This window comes from Argopecten irradians, chromosome 13 (genome assembly GCF_041381155.1).
Source record: "Argopecten irradians isolate NY chromosome 13, Ai_NY, whole genome shotgun sequence".
NCBI classification, from domain to species: domain Eukaryota; kingdom Metazoa; phylum Mollusca; class Bivalvia; order Pectinida; family Pectinidae; genus Argopecten; species Argopecten irradians.
Window position 1 is genome coordinate 14,116,018 of NC_091146.1, and position 15,370 is coordinate 14,131,387.

Sequence of the window (15,370 nt, forward strand, 5' to 3'; positions counted from 1 at the left end):
ACGATCTCCTGACAGGATATCACCAGCACGTGCGGCCAAGTTTAAACCAATCAGAACCAACTATAATCAACACCATGTTCTCACTGGTCAACTGTATCGCTCAAATAGCTTACTACCCCTTTGATGTGCAGAATTGTTCCGTTGTGTTCATACCCTGGGGATTCGGAGTAAATGATCTTCTCTTTAACATTGTGTCTCAGGAAATCCTCACAAATTATTTTTCTTCGAACAGTAAATTGGATATAACTGTAGCAGGGTCATTTTTATGACGCCATTATTATATTTGTTAATATTGTATAAACTTTATCTTAGTATAGTTACAATGTATTTATACATTATATAATAATATGTTTCATTTTCAGAGTGTACGTCCTGGATAGTCACATACATGTACTTGTATTCATAGTTTTAATTAAGAATATATAATAGTATTTTAGTTATGTGTTATACGATTTACTAACACCCTTTATCTGTGCCCCTTTGACGTCACACTGGTCACTTAGACACGTGACAGCTGACCGATTCTGCGCGCGATACAACAGACATTTTGAAATTAGACAAACAGACTAGAACTAGCCATTAGCATCTTTTAGAAGCCTGCATGTAAGTATTAACCGTACATATCCCCTTAATTCATTTTGGCACTATTTCTCTGATCACTGATTTCACTCCAAGTTAATGTAAAACGATCTACGTATATATTTATTATATTTATAAAGTATTCAGTATATTCAGAAATATGTAATCGGCCATCAGGTGTACTCACCTGGCTGCCATTATCACGTTATTTATTCGATATCGTAACCCTAGTATATCTTTTACCTTATGTAATAGAATGTTCTTGTTTTGTCCTTGTTAGATCTATTCGAACCAACATTTTATATGGTATCGGCACATACAAGTTGTATCGAGTTCGTGCCCCAGGCAAAGCGCCCTGTGTTACACACAGGTGAGATATGTTTTATTGTACAAATAGTTAACCGTTATTATATATACGTAATGTTCTAATAGATAGTGTATACACTCTTACATTATATCTTTTGTATATTGAAATCCATAAACAGTGTGATAATCAACCTGCTTTTTCGTTAAGATATTATTATATAACATTTCGTATGTAATATGTACGATTACCTAACAAAATGTATAACAGTAGGGGTAATGTAATAAGCAATTATCGGTCTAATGTATGTCATAGAGAGAGTAATATAATAATTACTTTCATTAGCCATATTATGTATGTGTATTTCATTCTCTAAACTAGTGTTTTAATATTGTTACAGGGTGCGTCATAATATTTAGATATCCGTCTATATATGGAATAAAAGATCTTGCATGGTTAATCAGTGTTTCTTGTATTAACCAACACCCCTGCAACATAACTAACACAAGAATCTTCTCCCATATAATGTACGATGAGCAGATAATAAGGGTAGAGTTTATTTTCAAACGGAGGTCAAAATACGAGATCATAAATACCGTCAGACCAATCATTATACTTAGAATGTTACAAGTGTTCGTTTTCAACATCCCCGTTGAATCTGGGGAGAGGATAGGATTTTCGACAACTCTGTTACTGGCGATAACCGTGTACATGACCATCGTATCCAACAGACTTCCGGATTTTTCCTACCTGGATATATCCTATCTTAGTAACTTCCTGTTAAGTGACGTCACTTCCGGTATCCTGCTTATCATATGTGTGATACAAAGTTTACGGTTCTACCATGCGCCTGTCATGCAACAATTCCCAAAGTGGGTTATATACATCATGAAAATTTGTAGCAAGTGGAAACAAAAAGTATCATCAAAAGATAAAGAACATGTATAAATGATGAACAAACCGTGAACTCGGATGATATACCAACAGCTTCGAAGGAAGAGGAGAGAGAAGCGCCACCTATCAACTGGCCAATGATTTCAGGATGTTTTGATAAAATTTGTATCTGTTGTTTTACATGCATCTGTATGATACGAACTATTGTGTTGTTTGTTATGCTAGCTATGTGAACGTTTACATACACGAATTAGCGGACCTATATTGACTGATGCTGGTCCAAATCAATACAAAGGATTCGAGATAAATAAACGACGACGATGAATTATAATGTACAATCGATTAGTCTCACCATACGTTGATTGTGACGTCACAAAAGAACGTTAAATATGACGTCAATTTCTCCTAAAGGAGGATTAATCAACTGTGCATAGTATTTAATCAGCGCCGTTCTGATATCTCGTAATCAGTGTATTAGAGAAATGTTCTGTGAGAACGATGGCGTTAATGAGATATGTTGGTAGCTAGTTAAAAAAGACCAACACATGTTGATAACCTATACTGTAAGTAAATAGTTGCAGGATACTTACAAGGCGATTAGTCTCTTGATCTATACATGTTTCTATATCGATGGACATGATTTCAATAAAAGAATTATTCACTATGTTATTCTTTATTTATCAGGTTGTTTTTTTCTTAATTGTATGTTTTAAAATTTGCATACCATGATGCATGGCATGACATGAAAAACGGTAATATTGATAAATAAGACACAAATGATCTAAATGAAAAACACGTAACAATATGGTTTTTTTTTTCTATTTTCAATCGCCATCATCACTTGCAAAACGCTCGGGTATTTACATTTTGGAAACTACAATTCACAGTAAACTTTTTTAGCATTATTCAATTTCGCGGTTTTTGTAGGCAACACAATGTTCTACGAAATATTTTTTCACGAAATACATTGATTTAAATATACAGTATGTATTGTCTGACTGTTAATGGAAAATCAAAAGAGCAGACCAAGTCGTTCACTTACATTGAGAATACTTAAGTTGGCCAATGACATAGCGTCGGTTAAGACAATGACAGTGAATTGTGGCGATGATTGACGAATCGAGTGCATCACAAATTTATCACCTTTATGATTATATAATGTGAATTGTAAACATTTCAAAGTTTGTTATATATATTGTTGAATTTTAAATTTCAGCGAGGTGACATATTTTGCGTCTTCAAGTTCAACGACGTTTCCAAGGCGATTTTAATTTTGCGATTTTATCGAACATTGTTCTACAGTAAACTGTGACTGTGTTTTAAATATTTTGACTGCAATTAAATTTCGCATTTCTAAATTGTTATTAACATCAGTTGAGGAATTATTCTGTATTTGCACTTTACAGAATTATCCGCCCTTGCGAATAGGTATTGATTGTGATATCATGTGTTTGCGAGCGTAACGTCACACTTGTCTGAACGTGAATTTCGCTCACATTGATACCTACCCGAAAGGCAAGTAACTCTTTAATATGCAAAGACGGAATAAGTGTTATAATTGTTTGATAGATAAAGATCCTGCTTCATAAATATCGTCATGTCTCACAGTCAATAAAAACTGTACAGTTGGTACCAATTTAAACGATTTCCTTAATCGATTCAAATGCATTTCACTTTGAGTGATGGAATCATCTTCGAGCAATCAAATATTATAGATATACCCAAATGAATTTTTTATTAATTAAATATTGATTATGGTGCGATATACATTCCTGTGTAACTGAGTAGGCATTATTTATTGGTAATAGGGATAAAAACACGCCTAATGGCGAATCGTTACGACAAACATAATTAAAATGTTTTGCAACTTCAACAAATATCGTCATGGACTAATCCAACACGGAACTAATGGTACGATGACTGGGAATTTCCATTCAGCACTCTATGGCCACCAGAGTATCTCAATATCGTCATTCCAACGCTGGCTGTTTCTCATTTTCGGTTCCGATTTCATGACAACTGTGATGATTTCATGGTAACTAGTGAAAAGCATCAAATATGGTTCTTGTTTATCAAATTGTGTTAAGCTATTGCTTGGATTGAGCTCGTGTATTTCAAACTGCATGAGTAGTATTCAGACAGACAGAGATACTTTATATGACGATCTCCTGACAGGATATCACCAGCACGTGCGGCCAAGTTTAAACCAATCAGAACCGACTATAATCAAACACACTATTCTCAATGTTAAAACATCGGATTATAAGTTTCCGGTTATGGACGATCTACAATTGATGGATACCAAATTCGACCTTTACACTGACAAGCATGAAAAGCTAAGTCTGGTTACCACACCCATTACAACAACTGAAGTAGGAACATATTGAGGTTCCAAAATTGACAAAGTATGGACACCAAATACTTGATAGTAGGGAATCCATAGGGATCGAACCAACATATGTAGTGATAACGAACTCAGGAAATGAAATAAAAAATATTGGAAGGCTCAAGCAGTTTGGTTTATTTATCTGCATGTTTTTCATATTTGGCGTGTCGCCAGACCATGAATATGTTTCCCACAGGCAGGAATTGGTACATCCGTTATTCTGAATCTGTGGGATCTCGGAGTAAAGGATGCAACTATGTTAACATTGTGTCCTCAGGACTAATCACTAATTTTATCGCCGAATAGTAAATGGGAAATTGGCTAATAGACGAATGTAACTATACATCATATTTGTAATACTAGATCAACTAATCACGTGTTATTTACTTTTCAAACGGAGATCTAGATAACAGTTTCATAAATACCGGTCCGGACTCATACAGTTATCCCTTGAAATTTTGGAAGTTATCATGAATTTTAAACACCCCGCTGAATCTGGAGAGGATAGGATTTTCGCCTACTATTAAACAAATGGCGAATTTAAACCGTGTGGCTGACCATCGTATCCTAAGTGGGACTTCAATTAATCCATTTTCCATACCCCAAAATTTTGTAGACTTAGTTAGCCTACTCAAACTGAAATTATTTTACAGCAAAAACGCTAACTAATTGGTATTCCTGCCTTACCATATGCAAATAACAAAGTTTCCGGTTCCTATCATGCGACTACTTTTCGCAACAATTCCCAAAGTGGTCATGTACCTTAGTCTTGCAGCAACATTCCATTGTTTATTTCACGTGTATTACGCAAGATATAAGATCGGTTACTACAGTCGTCACATATTTCTTTCACTAGTTCCTTAATGCTAATCATTTTCGTTGTGCGTGCTTTCTCGCCAGAGTGTCGTCTTCGACCTCGGTGATCTGATGTGACATTACATTATCCCGGGTTACCATCGTGGTTCTAACTTGTCAACTGTCCATGGTCAGAGTTTAAGATCAGAAACATCGGCTTCAACGGGATGTGGGAGCTCTTCCTTTTTCCAACCTAGTTTCACCTAGATTCACATATCGTATATGATTGTTCCAGACTTCCCCGCATGATGGAAATAAGACACCAGATCAACATTCTGCGGAGGGTTTGAGTTGGTTCTCCTTAATTTGTATGAGCAGCACAATTCCTTTATTCTTGTGAACCTCAGTGGGGACTATAGGTGGCACAGGTGGATTCTTTGAGGTCATAAATGAGGTCTGCAGTGAAGTTTCACTCTTTGCCAAGTCTGGAAAGCACTTTAGAGAACTTTTTACTGGAGAGTCTTCAATGGTCTCTTTGCGCATACACCAGATGTGACACAACCAGCACCTTCAAGGGAGTGGGAAAACAAATAGTTGATTGTGACTGTCAAAATGAACAACACGTTAAATATGACGTCAATTTTCTCCTAACGGAGGCTCATCGACATCATAGTATTTGATCACGCAATCTGGATATTCGATCAGTGTATTGGAACGATGATTCTGAGTACATGACGTTAATGATTTATTGATGTATGACTGCACTAACACATGTTGATAACCTAATATTAAGTCTCTTCAGTTACAGGTACTACTTACAAGGCGATTGGTCTCTTGATCAATATACATGTTTCTATCGATGGATTGATTTCAAGTGAAAGAATATTATTCACTGACATTGTTTAGTAACCAGGTTATGCAAATGGCATGTTGCTTATATGCATAGGAAAATTTGCAGTACCATGAAATGTGCATGACATACCAGATGATAAAGGTGAAATACTGATAAATGAGATACAAATAAATGAAAAAAACACGCACAAAATTTATGGAATTTTTTTTTTATTTTCAATCGCCATCATCACTTTTGCAGCTTACGCTTCGGGAAATTTACATTTTGGGAAACTACAATTTACATGGTAATTTTAGCAGCAATTCAATTTTTTTTTGCTGGCAAAAAAAATTCTATCAAATATTTTTATCACGAAATATATTTAAATTAACGCATTTGCGGTATATATTGTTCTGTATGTTAATAAGAAAAATGAAAATTTACCAAGTGGACACTTTTAAAATATTTAATTTGACCAATGATAGCGTCGATTAAGACAACACAAAAAGTTGTGAATGCTTGAACGAATCTAGTGCATCACAAAATTTATTGCTTTATGATTGATAAAATTCAGGCGAATTGAAACATTTCAAAATTATTATATATCTTTTTTAATTTTTTTCAGCGAGATGACATATTTCGCGTTTTCAATTCCAACGACTTTTTTAATGGCGATTTTAAAATTTTAACTAACGTTGTTCTATTTTCTGCGGTCAAACATTTTGATGGCGATTAATTTTCAAATATTTCCTGAAAAAATTCACAATGTTTTCGAAATTTTCGCTCGCAAACATCATTTTGATGAAGTATTCTGTATTTGCACTTTACAGAATTTCCGCCTGTTGCGATGTTAGGTATTTATTGTGACGTAATGTGTTTGCGTGAGTTGTTTAAGTCAAAACGATGAATATGCTCTGACAAAAGTGACATCACAATTGATTCCTACCCTAAAGGGAGGAAACATTCTAAAGATGCAAAGACGGAATAAGTGTTATAATTGTTTGATAGATAAATTCCAATGCTTCATAAATATCGTCATGTTTCACAGTCAATAAAAACTGTACAGTTTACCAATTAAACGATTTCCATAATCGATTTTGATGAATCATACTAATCGACCATCAAATATTAGAAATGAATAAAATTACTTATATTATTTGGTTTTGTCCCCCTTATAGTGTTACTAATTAGGCAGTTGTATTTCAAAACGGAGAAAAGGACGTGATTTGTATGTTCTCATGAATTGGCATTTTGAGGTTACTCATGCCAGTTCAACATGAAAAAACTATATTGATAAAAATAATGATTTTTTTAACATTAATGGCAATTTGATAGTGAAGATCCATTAAAATTATTTGACTGTCATCAACGGAAATTCATCCCACTTCATATGCAAATTTAATCCAACAAAACTGAATGATCAGACTTGGGTCATAAGGGTTCAGAAATCCTATATTGGTTACTTCCTCGGAGGCGTTGGGGGGGGTTACGGGATCCATTGGGTTCTACAACCCTCAAATTAAATAATCTCGATATATAAAGAATATTTTGCCTTTAAAACCAACGATATAAATTTATAACCCACAATGCAGTTCATGGTTTAGCTGATAAAACTTACAAGTTATTGAGTTTGCAATTGGTTTGATTCCTGTTTTGACTAATTAGTGTTTTTTATCAGGCGTAAAAAACATCAAAACTTGATTGCCTACTGGTAGGGTGTTATGACAAGACATCAGCGTTAATAATGCAGATATACTACACAACAAATATCAGTCATGGACAATTCAACAAAACTAATGGCATATAACTGGGAATTTCCATTCAGCACTCTAAGGCCCGTGATACTCAAGTATACGTTCTTCAATACATCTGGCTGTTTCTCATTACCCAATTTGATGACAATCAAGGTTGCAGCTGGTTTCATGTAAGTGAAAAAAAGCGAAATGTGTTTCTTATTTATATGAAAAAATTGGAACGTTGCATTTCAAACTGGCTGATGAGTAGAAGACGACAGAAGGCATCACCGTATAGATTCCTATCTTTTCAGGATGCTTTGATAAAGTTCTTGTTGTTATTTTTTTATGCTATACTGTATAAATACGGACCAGTTGTGCATTTCTATCACGCGCCTGGCTGTTCTAACAGTTATACACAGCTGTTTCAATAACCAAAGTGGATCAAACGTATATCAAGCAATCCAAGCATGGAAAAAATTCATGTAGCATACACATACGAACAGAAGTGGTCGTAATGGTGCTAGATAATTGAAAAATTTGTGGAAGCGGTGTACAAAACATCATAAGCATGCACACTACAGTTGGTTTTTGGCAACAAATATTCCAGTGAAACTCAACAAGTAAAGTTTTCCGTTACAGAAGTTTTACAGATTACATTACCAGGATTGCGTATTTGTATTGCTGTCATTTACTGTATTGCTGGTTACAGTATGCTGACAATTACAGTATAGCCTGGTTTCATGGTATAGTTGGCCAATTGAATGGACGCTACAATGTGTTTGCTTTTACAGTATGTTAATTTAGTGTATAATTTGCAGTTTATGCAAAACTGCTGAGCTATTTACATGTATGTACAGTATAGCTGGTTATTTACAGTATAGTTGGCTATTTACAGTATATAGTTGGCTATTTTACAGTATAGTAGTTGGCTATTTACAGTATATGTTGGCTATTTACAGTATAGTTGGCTATTCACAGTATAGCTGATATAGTATGGTTATTTACAGTATAGCTGGCTATTTACAGTATAGCTGGCTATTTACAGTATAGCTGGCTATTTACAGTATAGCTGGCTATTTACTAGTATAGTTGGTTATTTACAGTATAGCTGGCTATTTACAGTATAGCTGGCTATTTACAGTATAGCTGGCTATTTACAGTATAGTTGGCATTTACAGTATAGCTGGCTATTTACAGTATAGTTGGCTATTTATAGTATAGCTGGCTATTTTTACAGTATAGTTGGCTATTTACAGTATAGCTGGCTATTTACAGTATAGCTGGCTATTTACAGTATAGCTGGCTATTTACAGTATAGCTGGCTATTTACAGTATAGCTGGCTATTTACAGTATAGCTGGCTATTTACAGTATAGCTGGCTATTTACAGTATAGCTGGTTATTTACAGTATAGCTGGCTATTTACAGTATAGCTGGCTATTTACAGTATAGCTGGCTATTTACAGTATAGCTGGCTATTTACAGTATAGCTGGACTATTTACAGTATAGCTGACTATTTACAGTATAGCTGGATATTTACAGTATAGCTGACTATTTACAGTATAGCTGGCTATTTACAGTATAGCTGGCTATTTACAGTATAGCTGGCTATTTACAGTATAGCTGGCTATTTACAGTATAACTGGCTATTTACAGTATAACTGGCTATTTACAGTATAGCTGGCTATTTACAGTATAGTTGGTTATTTACAGTATAGCTGGCTATTTACAGTATAGTTGGTTATTTACAGTATAGCTGGCTATTTACAGTATAGTTGGTTATTTACAGTATAGCTGGCTATTTACAGTATAGTTGGTTATTTACAGTATAGCTGGCTATTTACAGTATAGTTGACTATTTACAGTATAGCTGGCTATCTACAGTATAGCTGGCTATTTACAGTATAGCTAACTTTCTACAGTATAGCTGACTATTTACAGTATAGTTGGATATTTACAGTATAGTTGGCTATTTACAGTATAGCTGGCTATCTACAGTATAGCTGGCTATTAAAATTATAGATGTCTATTTACCGTAAAGCTGACTATTTACAGTATAGCTGACTATTTACAGTATAATTGGCTATTTACAGTATAATTGGCTATTTACAGTATAGCTGACTATTTACATTATAGCTGGTTATATCGGGTGACTTAAGACATCTTAATCACTCGGTCACCGCGGCGTCCTAAAAAGAGGAAACATTTAATATGTCACAAGGATGGGCAAGTCAGTCAGTCTAACTGTTAGAATAGATTGTTGAATTTTCAAAGTAGTTCGGTCCTTAATCGAGACACAAATAGGACAGACACGGTTATAGGATATAGAGTTCACTATTTTGTATAAATTACAGAGTTGTCTGTCATTACTAAAAATTATTGATTGTGAAGCCATGTGTTTTCGAGCGTTACGTCATACTTTTCAGAGAAAACAGCGTGAATTTCGCATACAAAATAACGACGTCACAATGGATACCTACTCGCAAGGGAGCTAACTGTGTAATATGCAAAGAGGTACAGGATGCCAAAGGAAACTTGGTTTTCATAACAACCGGGACTTCTTGATGAACAAATCTATTTAAGGGATCGTTTATATTTTTAAAATACCAGTATCTTAACTTTATTCACACTTTTTCAGAAACGGTATCAACCCATTATGCAACTACTTTACGAGATTATTAAAATTCATATTGATACATTTACATTATAAGTGAAAGATACTACTTACCTAAGTAATATTTATGGAAATACTTGTATAGACAAAACTTTGTATTTCGTTTCTATTTAAGAGGGGCGAAATCAGACTCAGGATTTGACACCTGTGATGAGATATGTGTTCATGCTGAATGACTACCGCTCTTGTTTAATGATACCGAATGCTATATTGACTCAAAATGGTGGTAAAAATAAACACACACAGTTTCAGTCCCCGGTAGTGTTTTGAGAGCTAACAGGGTTTGAAACACTGCTATCACCCCAATACAACATATAAGCCACACAGAAGGTCACACTTTCAACTTTTGCTCATCACTGTCAACTTAGTCACTTATCAGTTTACATACATTTCCAACATTCCACAAAATCTGTATTATGGTGTTGAGCGTTCGCCCCTGTGAGGAAGGCTCTGGGTTCTGTCCCCAGGCCGAGACACACCAAAGTCTATAAAAGTGGTAGTTTCTGCTCCTGCTTAGCGTTCAGCATACATGGAGTGGGACGACTGGTTCGCCCGTTGTCAGTATAATGTGACCGGGTGGGGTGTGTTGCTTGGTGTTTTCGGCAGCATGCTTCAGTGATATAGCACTATAAAAAGGACAACAGTTCCACTATACAAGAAGACACAACATAAATATACCGCAGTCTCCCAAAACACGCACCTCGCACAACATACACGCAACACACCACATACATGGGGGCGTCCTTACATGGCCATAGATGTTATGCTAGGTTTACACTATGTTCCCGGCGGGCACGGCAGCCCCGTTTCAGGCCACAGTGGACAAAACGTGGTGACCGCGTGACAACGTGAAATAACGCAGAAGGACGTGATAGACAAACGTGAGCGTGATTACCGTGGATACCGTGCCAGATTTTTAAACTGTCAAAAAATTTGCCACGACAGTCACGGTACAGATGGTGAACGCCACAGTACGTAATAAAACGGGAGTGACTTAACAAAACGTAACAGCGCGTACGAGGCCGTAACAAAACTTCCAGACGGTCCGTGGTGTAACGGGCAGCAAGCACGTTACCCGGAATCCCACGGTGATTTTAAGTTTTGTGACGTTCTGTTGCGTTTTTTCCAAGTTTTATCACGGTTGATGCAGATTGGCTGCACGTTTTGTGCCGTTTTGTTCAGGTTTGTCAAGGTTTTGACGGCAAGCCAAGGTGGATGATAACCGTTTTTATGCGTTCTGTCAAGGTACATCGCGGCTTGAAAAAAAATTGCGTAGAAACACTTGGCTCTAATAATTATATATTTATACCAAATATAGTTAAGATTTTCTTTTCTTTTAACATATTTTTTAATTAAAACCTGTTTGAAAAGAGATTTTCGGCAATAAATATTGTTTCATTGCGAAAAAGCCCGGCATCAGACTTTCATCCCTAGTAAGCCGTTGCGGACCGTGAAAAACGTATCGGAGCTTGATCTAAACGTGTAAAACGTAGCAGACCTCATCAGATCGTAACAGGCCTAGATAGAACGTAGTGGTATCCTTGATAGACCGTGCTAAAGCCAAAGTGTACCTTTAACCTCCTGGAATTTCCCCTATATATCCACGGTCTACCAAGTAATCCGTAAAAGACCGTGGCAAAACTTCATGATCTGAAATAATCACCATAAAAGTTTAGTCAGTGATTTTTATTACCTGAACCCTTACATTGACTTATACCTTAGAAATACTCCTCTATATAACAGTGATCATAAATTTTAATCAAAACAAATGCCAGTGTTGCTTTTACTAGGTATCTACAATGAAACCTGTACAATTATGTACATGTAATTTGTATCTTACAAGCTATTGAGGAATTATACTGAAAACTGAGATGATGCAACAGGTAAAAGAGAGACATGTAGTAGCCTATAAAACTCAATGTGTGAAACACATACTGTAGGGTATAAATTTCCATGATCTTACATTAATTATTTTTTTATATTATATTCATCCAATGTAAGAGAGGTAAATACATGTATTTAATAAATAAATAAACAAATGTACCTGTCAGGTCATTACAAGGAGAAATAATCATTTATTAATCAATTTGTCTTTCAACATGGTCTATATTGCATAGATACTGGAATTTACTGTTTATTTTTTTTAATCACACACATGCATGATTTTTTACATCTACGGTATGTCAGTATATTATGAGCATGTGTCTACTATCATTTATAATACATTATACATGTGTACAATAATAATAAACTGTGGCCTTAGAAGTAAACCATAATATTACATGTAACAAAGAAAATGGGACTTGTGTAAGACTACAAAACATAACACTGTCATACGTCACAACTCGACTCGCTTACGTCACAGACATTATAAAACAGAATATAATTTTATTCCGGAAATATTACCCACTCCAAGCTATATTACTTGTTCCTAAAAAAGATAACGAGGATGTTCAAAATATATCAAGAAATACAGATTATTCATATTGATATTTTAGTAGCATTGATTTGAGAATAATGTATTTGAATTTGAATTAAAACGTATTCATATCGGCGTTTTACTTTTTCCGGAATTTCGTTGTTTCGGCAATTATGCTGTGACCTGAAGTGCACGGCGATATTGTGCTCGGCAGACGATCAATGCATTTGACGTTCATGGAATATGCACGGTAAGTTGTGAGTGAAATAACAGACACTATATAGTGTTAATATAATACATTTTTTCACTTATTCAAAAATTATGTAAAATATCGATGGCCATACTGCAGTGTAGACTGAAATGAAATGCCGAAACTGATCAGCGCGGACATTCGTTTTGATATCGCATTCGCGGTGATACCGTGGCCGTTTTCGATCACAGGGACCTGGCAACCGACTTTTTAAAAATAACAGATATATATATATATATTATAGTATCTTGGTATGAACTCGGCGGTCGAGAAAACGGACCTATTTTTTTAAACCGTGATTATTTAATAAATGGCATTTTTATATACTTCATTGACGGATACATATCTTACCATTTAAAGAGAAATAATTTATCTTGTCCATGAGTGCTTTATGAACAAAATTGGCCAAGTATTGACGAAGTTATGGCTTGATGAATCGGGAAATTTACGGAAAATATGCTAGGTAGACATTTCCCTGTCCGGACGAATTGTCGTTCGGCTATAATGGGCACCTCAAAAATCAAAGCCCAAAATCACAAAACTCTACGGTTGTTGGTGGTAAACAATTCAACCATATAACTGTGCCTTTCATCCACAATATCCTTTGGGTGTAAGTCGTGACCGATTCACTTTTGTAGATACTCCATTTAAACATCGCGTAGCTCACTTACTTTAACCGTCTACACGCCATGTTCATTTGTTCTTCGGGACGAATTCTCGAGGCGTTACACGACAAGCAAACATATCATCTAATTTGCATAAATGTAGTCACGATATGTAAAAGTCGAAAAGCGTTCCGAGAGAAACGAACACACTGGCGATTAAGCCAGGTACTTACAGTTCACGTACATCGTACAGTGTCTGTACATGTCTAGGTAAAATCAGTCATCGAAAACCAACAATGGAATGGTCATGTGTTTCAATTTTTCTAGTAGCATATATACATTTAGACCTACATTGATTCAAGATTTGGCCTGCTTTACAATGAGAATACCATGATTTGTACAGAGCAATTGAGAAAATTGTACATTTACAATATGTTAGGATCTAAGTAACACGTCATAGACCTGTTTTACAGTACAGTGAGTGCTCTGTTACACTGTAATCAACTGTGTTTTACATTACCGAGTCAGTGTATACAGTGAGTGTAACTTATAATGTTTTAGGTCTGTCTTACATAGAGTATATACGTGTTTATGTTAAAGCCAGTTATAGGCCTGTAATTTATTAGTGAGTTATACAATGCTAGTATTTGAAATGAATGGAGTCTAAAAGGATTAACTGATATGGCATCGATCCCTAGCAACTTAGTCCCGAGATACCCTAGCCGTAACACCAGACTAAGACATTATGACATCTACAACATGTAGGCCTTATCCTGTCATCAAATAAGGCCCAAGGATTTATAAGCGTCACTGTGCGTCCATGTATTGTCCTATAAACTGTTAATTCCCATGTCTGGTGTGTGGTCCTTTAGAGTTCTCACTTGGGCTAGGTAACATTATAATCATTCATCAAAAATGCAGGGGTTTTCTATCAATGACTGTCACGGTGGCGTTACATTATATCCAGCCTGGCCTATATATCTCCTAGTAAAACTAGAGGCAACATCCACTGCTTTTACTGATATTTTTTGTTCATATTCAACTGTTTAACACTAGGATGGATCATGGAATCTCGGTAGTGCTTGTGAAATTTCAGAACAACCTAAGCCATGGGGTACGACTACAGGAGACTTTGCACAGCGTAGGCGACTTATACTGTACATGTGTCCCACAGGGGACATTTGAATACTAAGAAGCCAGAAGGTAATGTATGCTTCATGTGAAAATATATATATAAGATGTGAAATTTAGTGAAGGAAGTGATAAACATATTGTACTACATCAATAATTATACTAACATATATATGTGTACTTACACAAACATCCACTACATAAATAATAAACTTGTTAAACTACTTCTGAATCAGTTACCAATTTAGCATACAGAGGTAACTGTTATATGCAGCTACGTTTTTACCCTGCATTTTACTTCTTTTTTACAGGTGACAAAGAAATGCTACACCAGAGATGCAGGAATTGAAAGATTCGTGGATATTGGATACTGAATGCAGTTCAAATACATCCATTTCCGTGTGCAATTTAAAACAATAACGCTAGCCTGGTATCATCAAAAGCTTGTGATGGCGATGACTGTGTTCCTTTGCTTGTATTATATAAAAATTGTTAGTCCAGACTCCTGACAATATAGTACATGTACATACAGAGAGTATACATGTAAATATTTTTTAGTGAGGTGGGTATAAGTGTTAATTTGAAGTATGTACCATCACAAAATGACTTTGGTATATAGGATTTTGGACCGGTGCAATTTGATGTTTATTAATAAATTTGTCACTAATTTAATGATTATCTTTTCTTTTTCGTATTCTGCAGGCATCATTCATTGTGTCAGACAGCACTAGTGTGTATTCATTTTCTATCATGGATGAGTGCCAT

At 35.4% G+C, this 15,370-nt stretch overlaps 1 protein-coding gene across 1 annotated transcript in view; it reads left to right on the forward strand.

Moving 5' to 3' along the window:
• Positions 1 to 1,504: 1,504 nt before the first annotated feature.
• Positions 1,505 to 15,370, forward strand: part of LOC138305619 (acetylcholine receptor subunit beta-like) — a 32,279-nt gene continuing 18,413 nt past the window's right edge. Inside the window, exon 1 of the mRNA XM_069245918.1 lies at positions 1,505 to 1,755. Coding sequence (XP_069102019.1) covers positions 1,505 to 1,755 — 251 coding nt within the window. The remainder of the gene's footprint in view (positions 1,756 to 15,370) is intronic.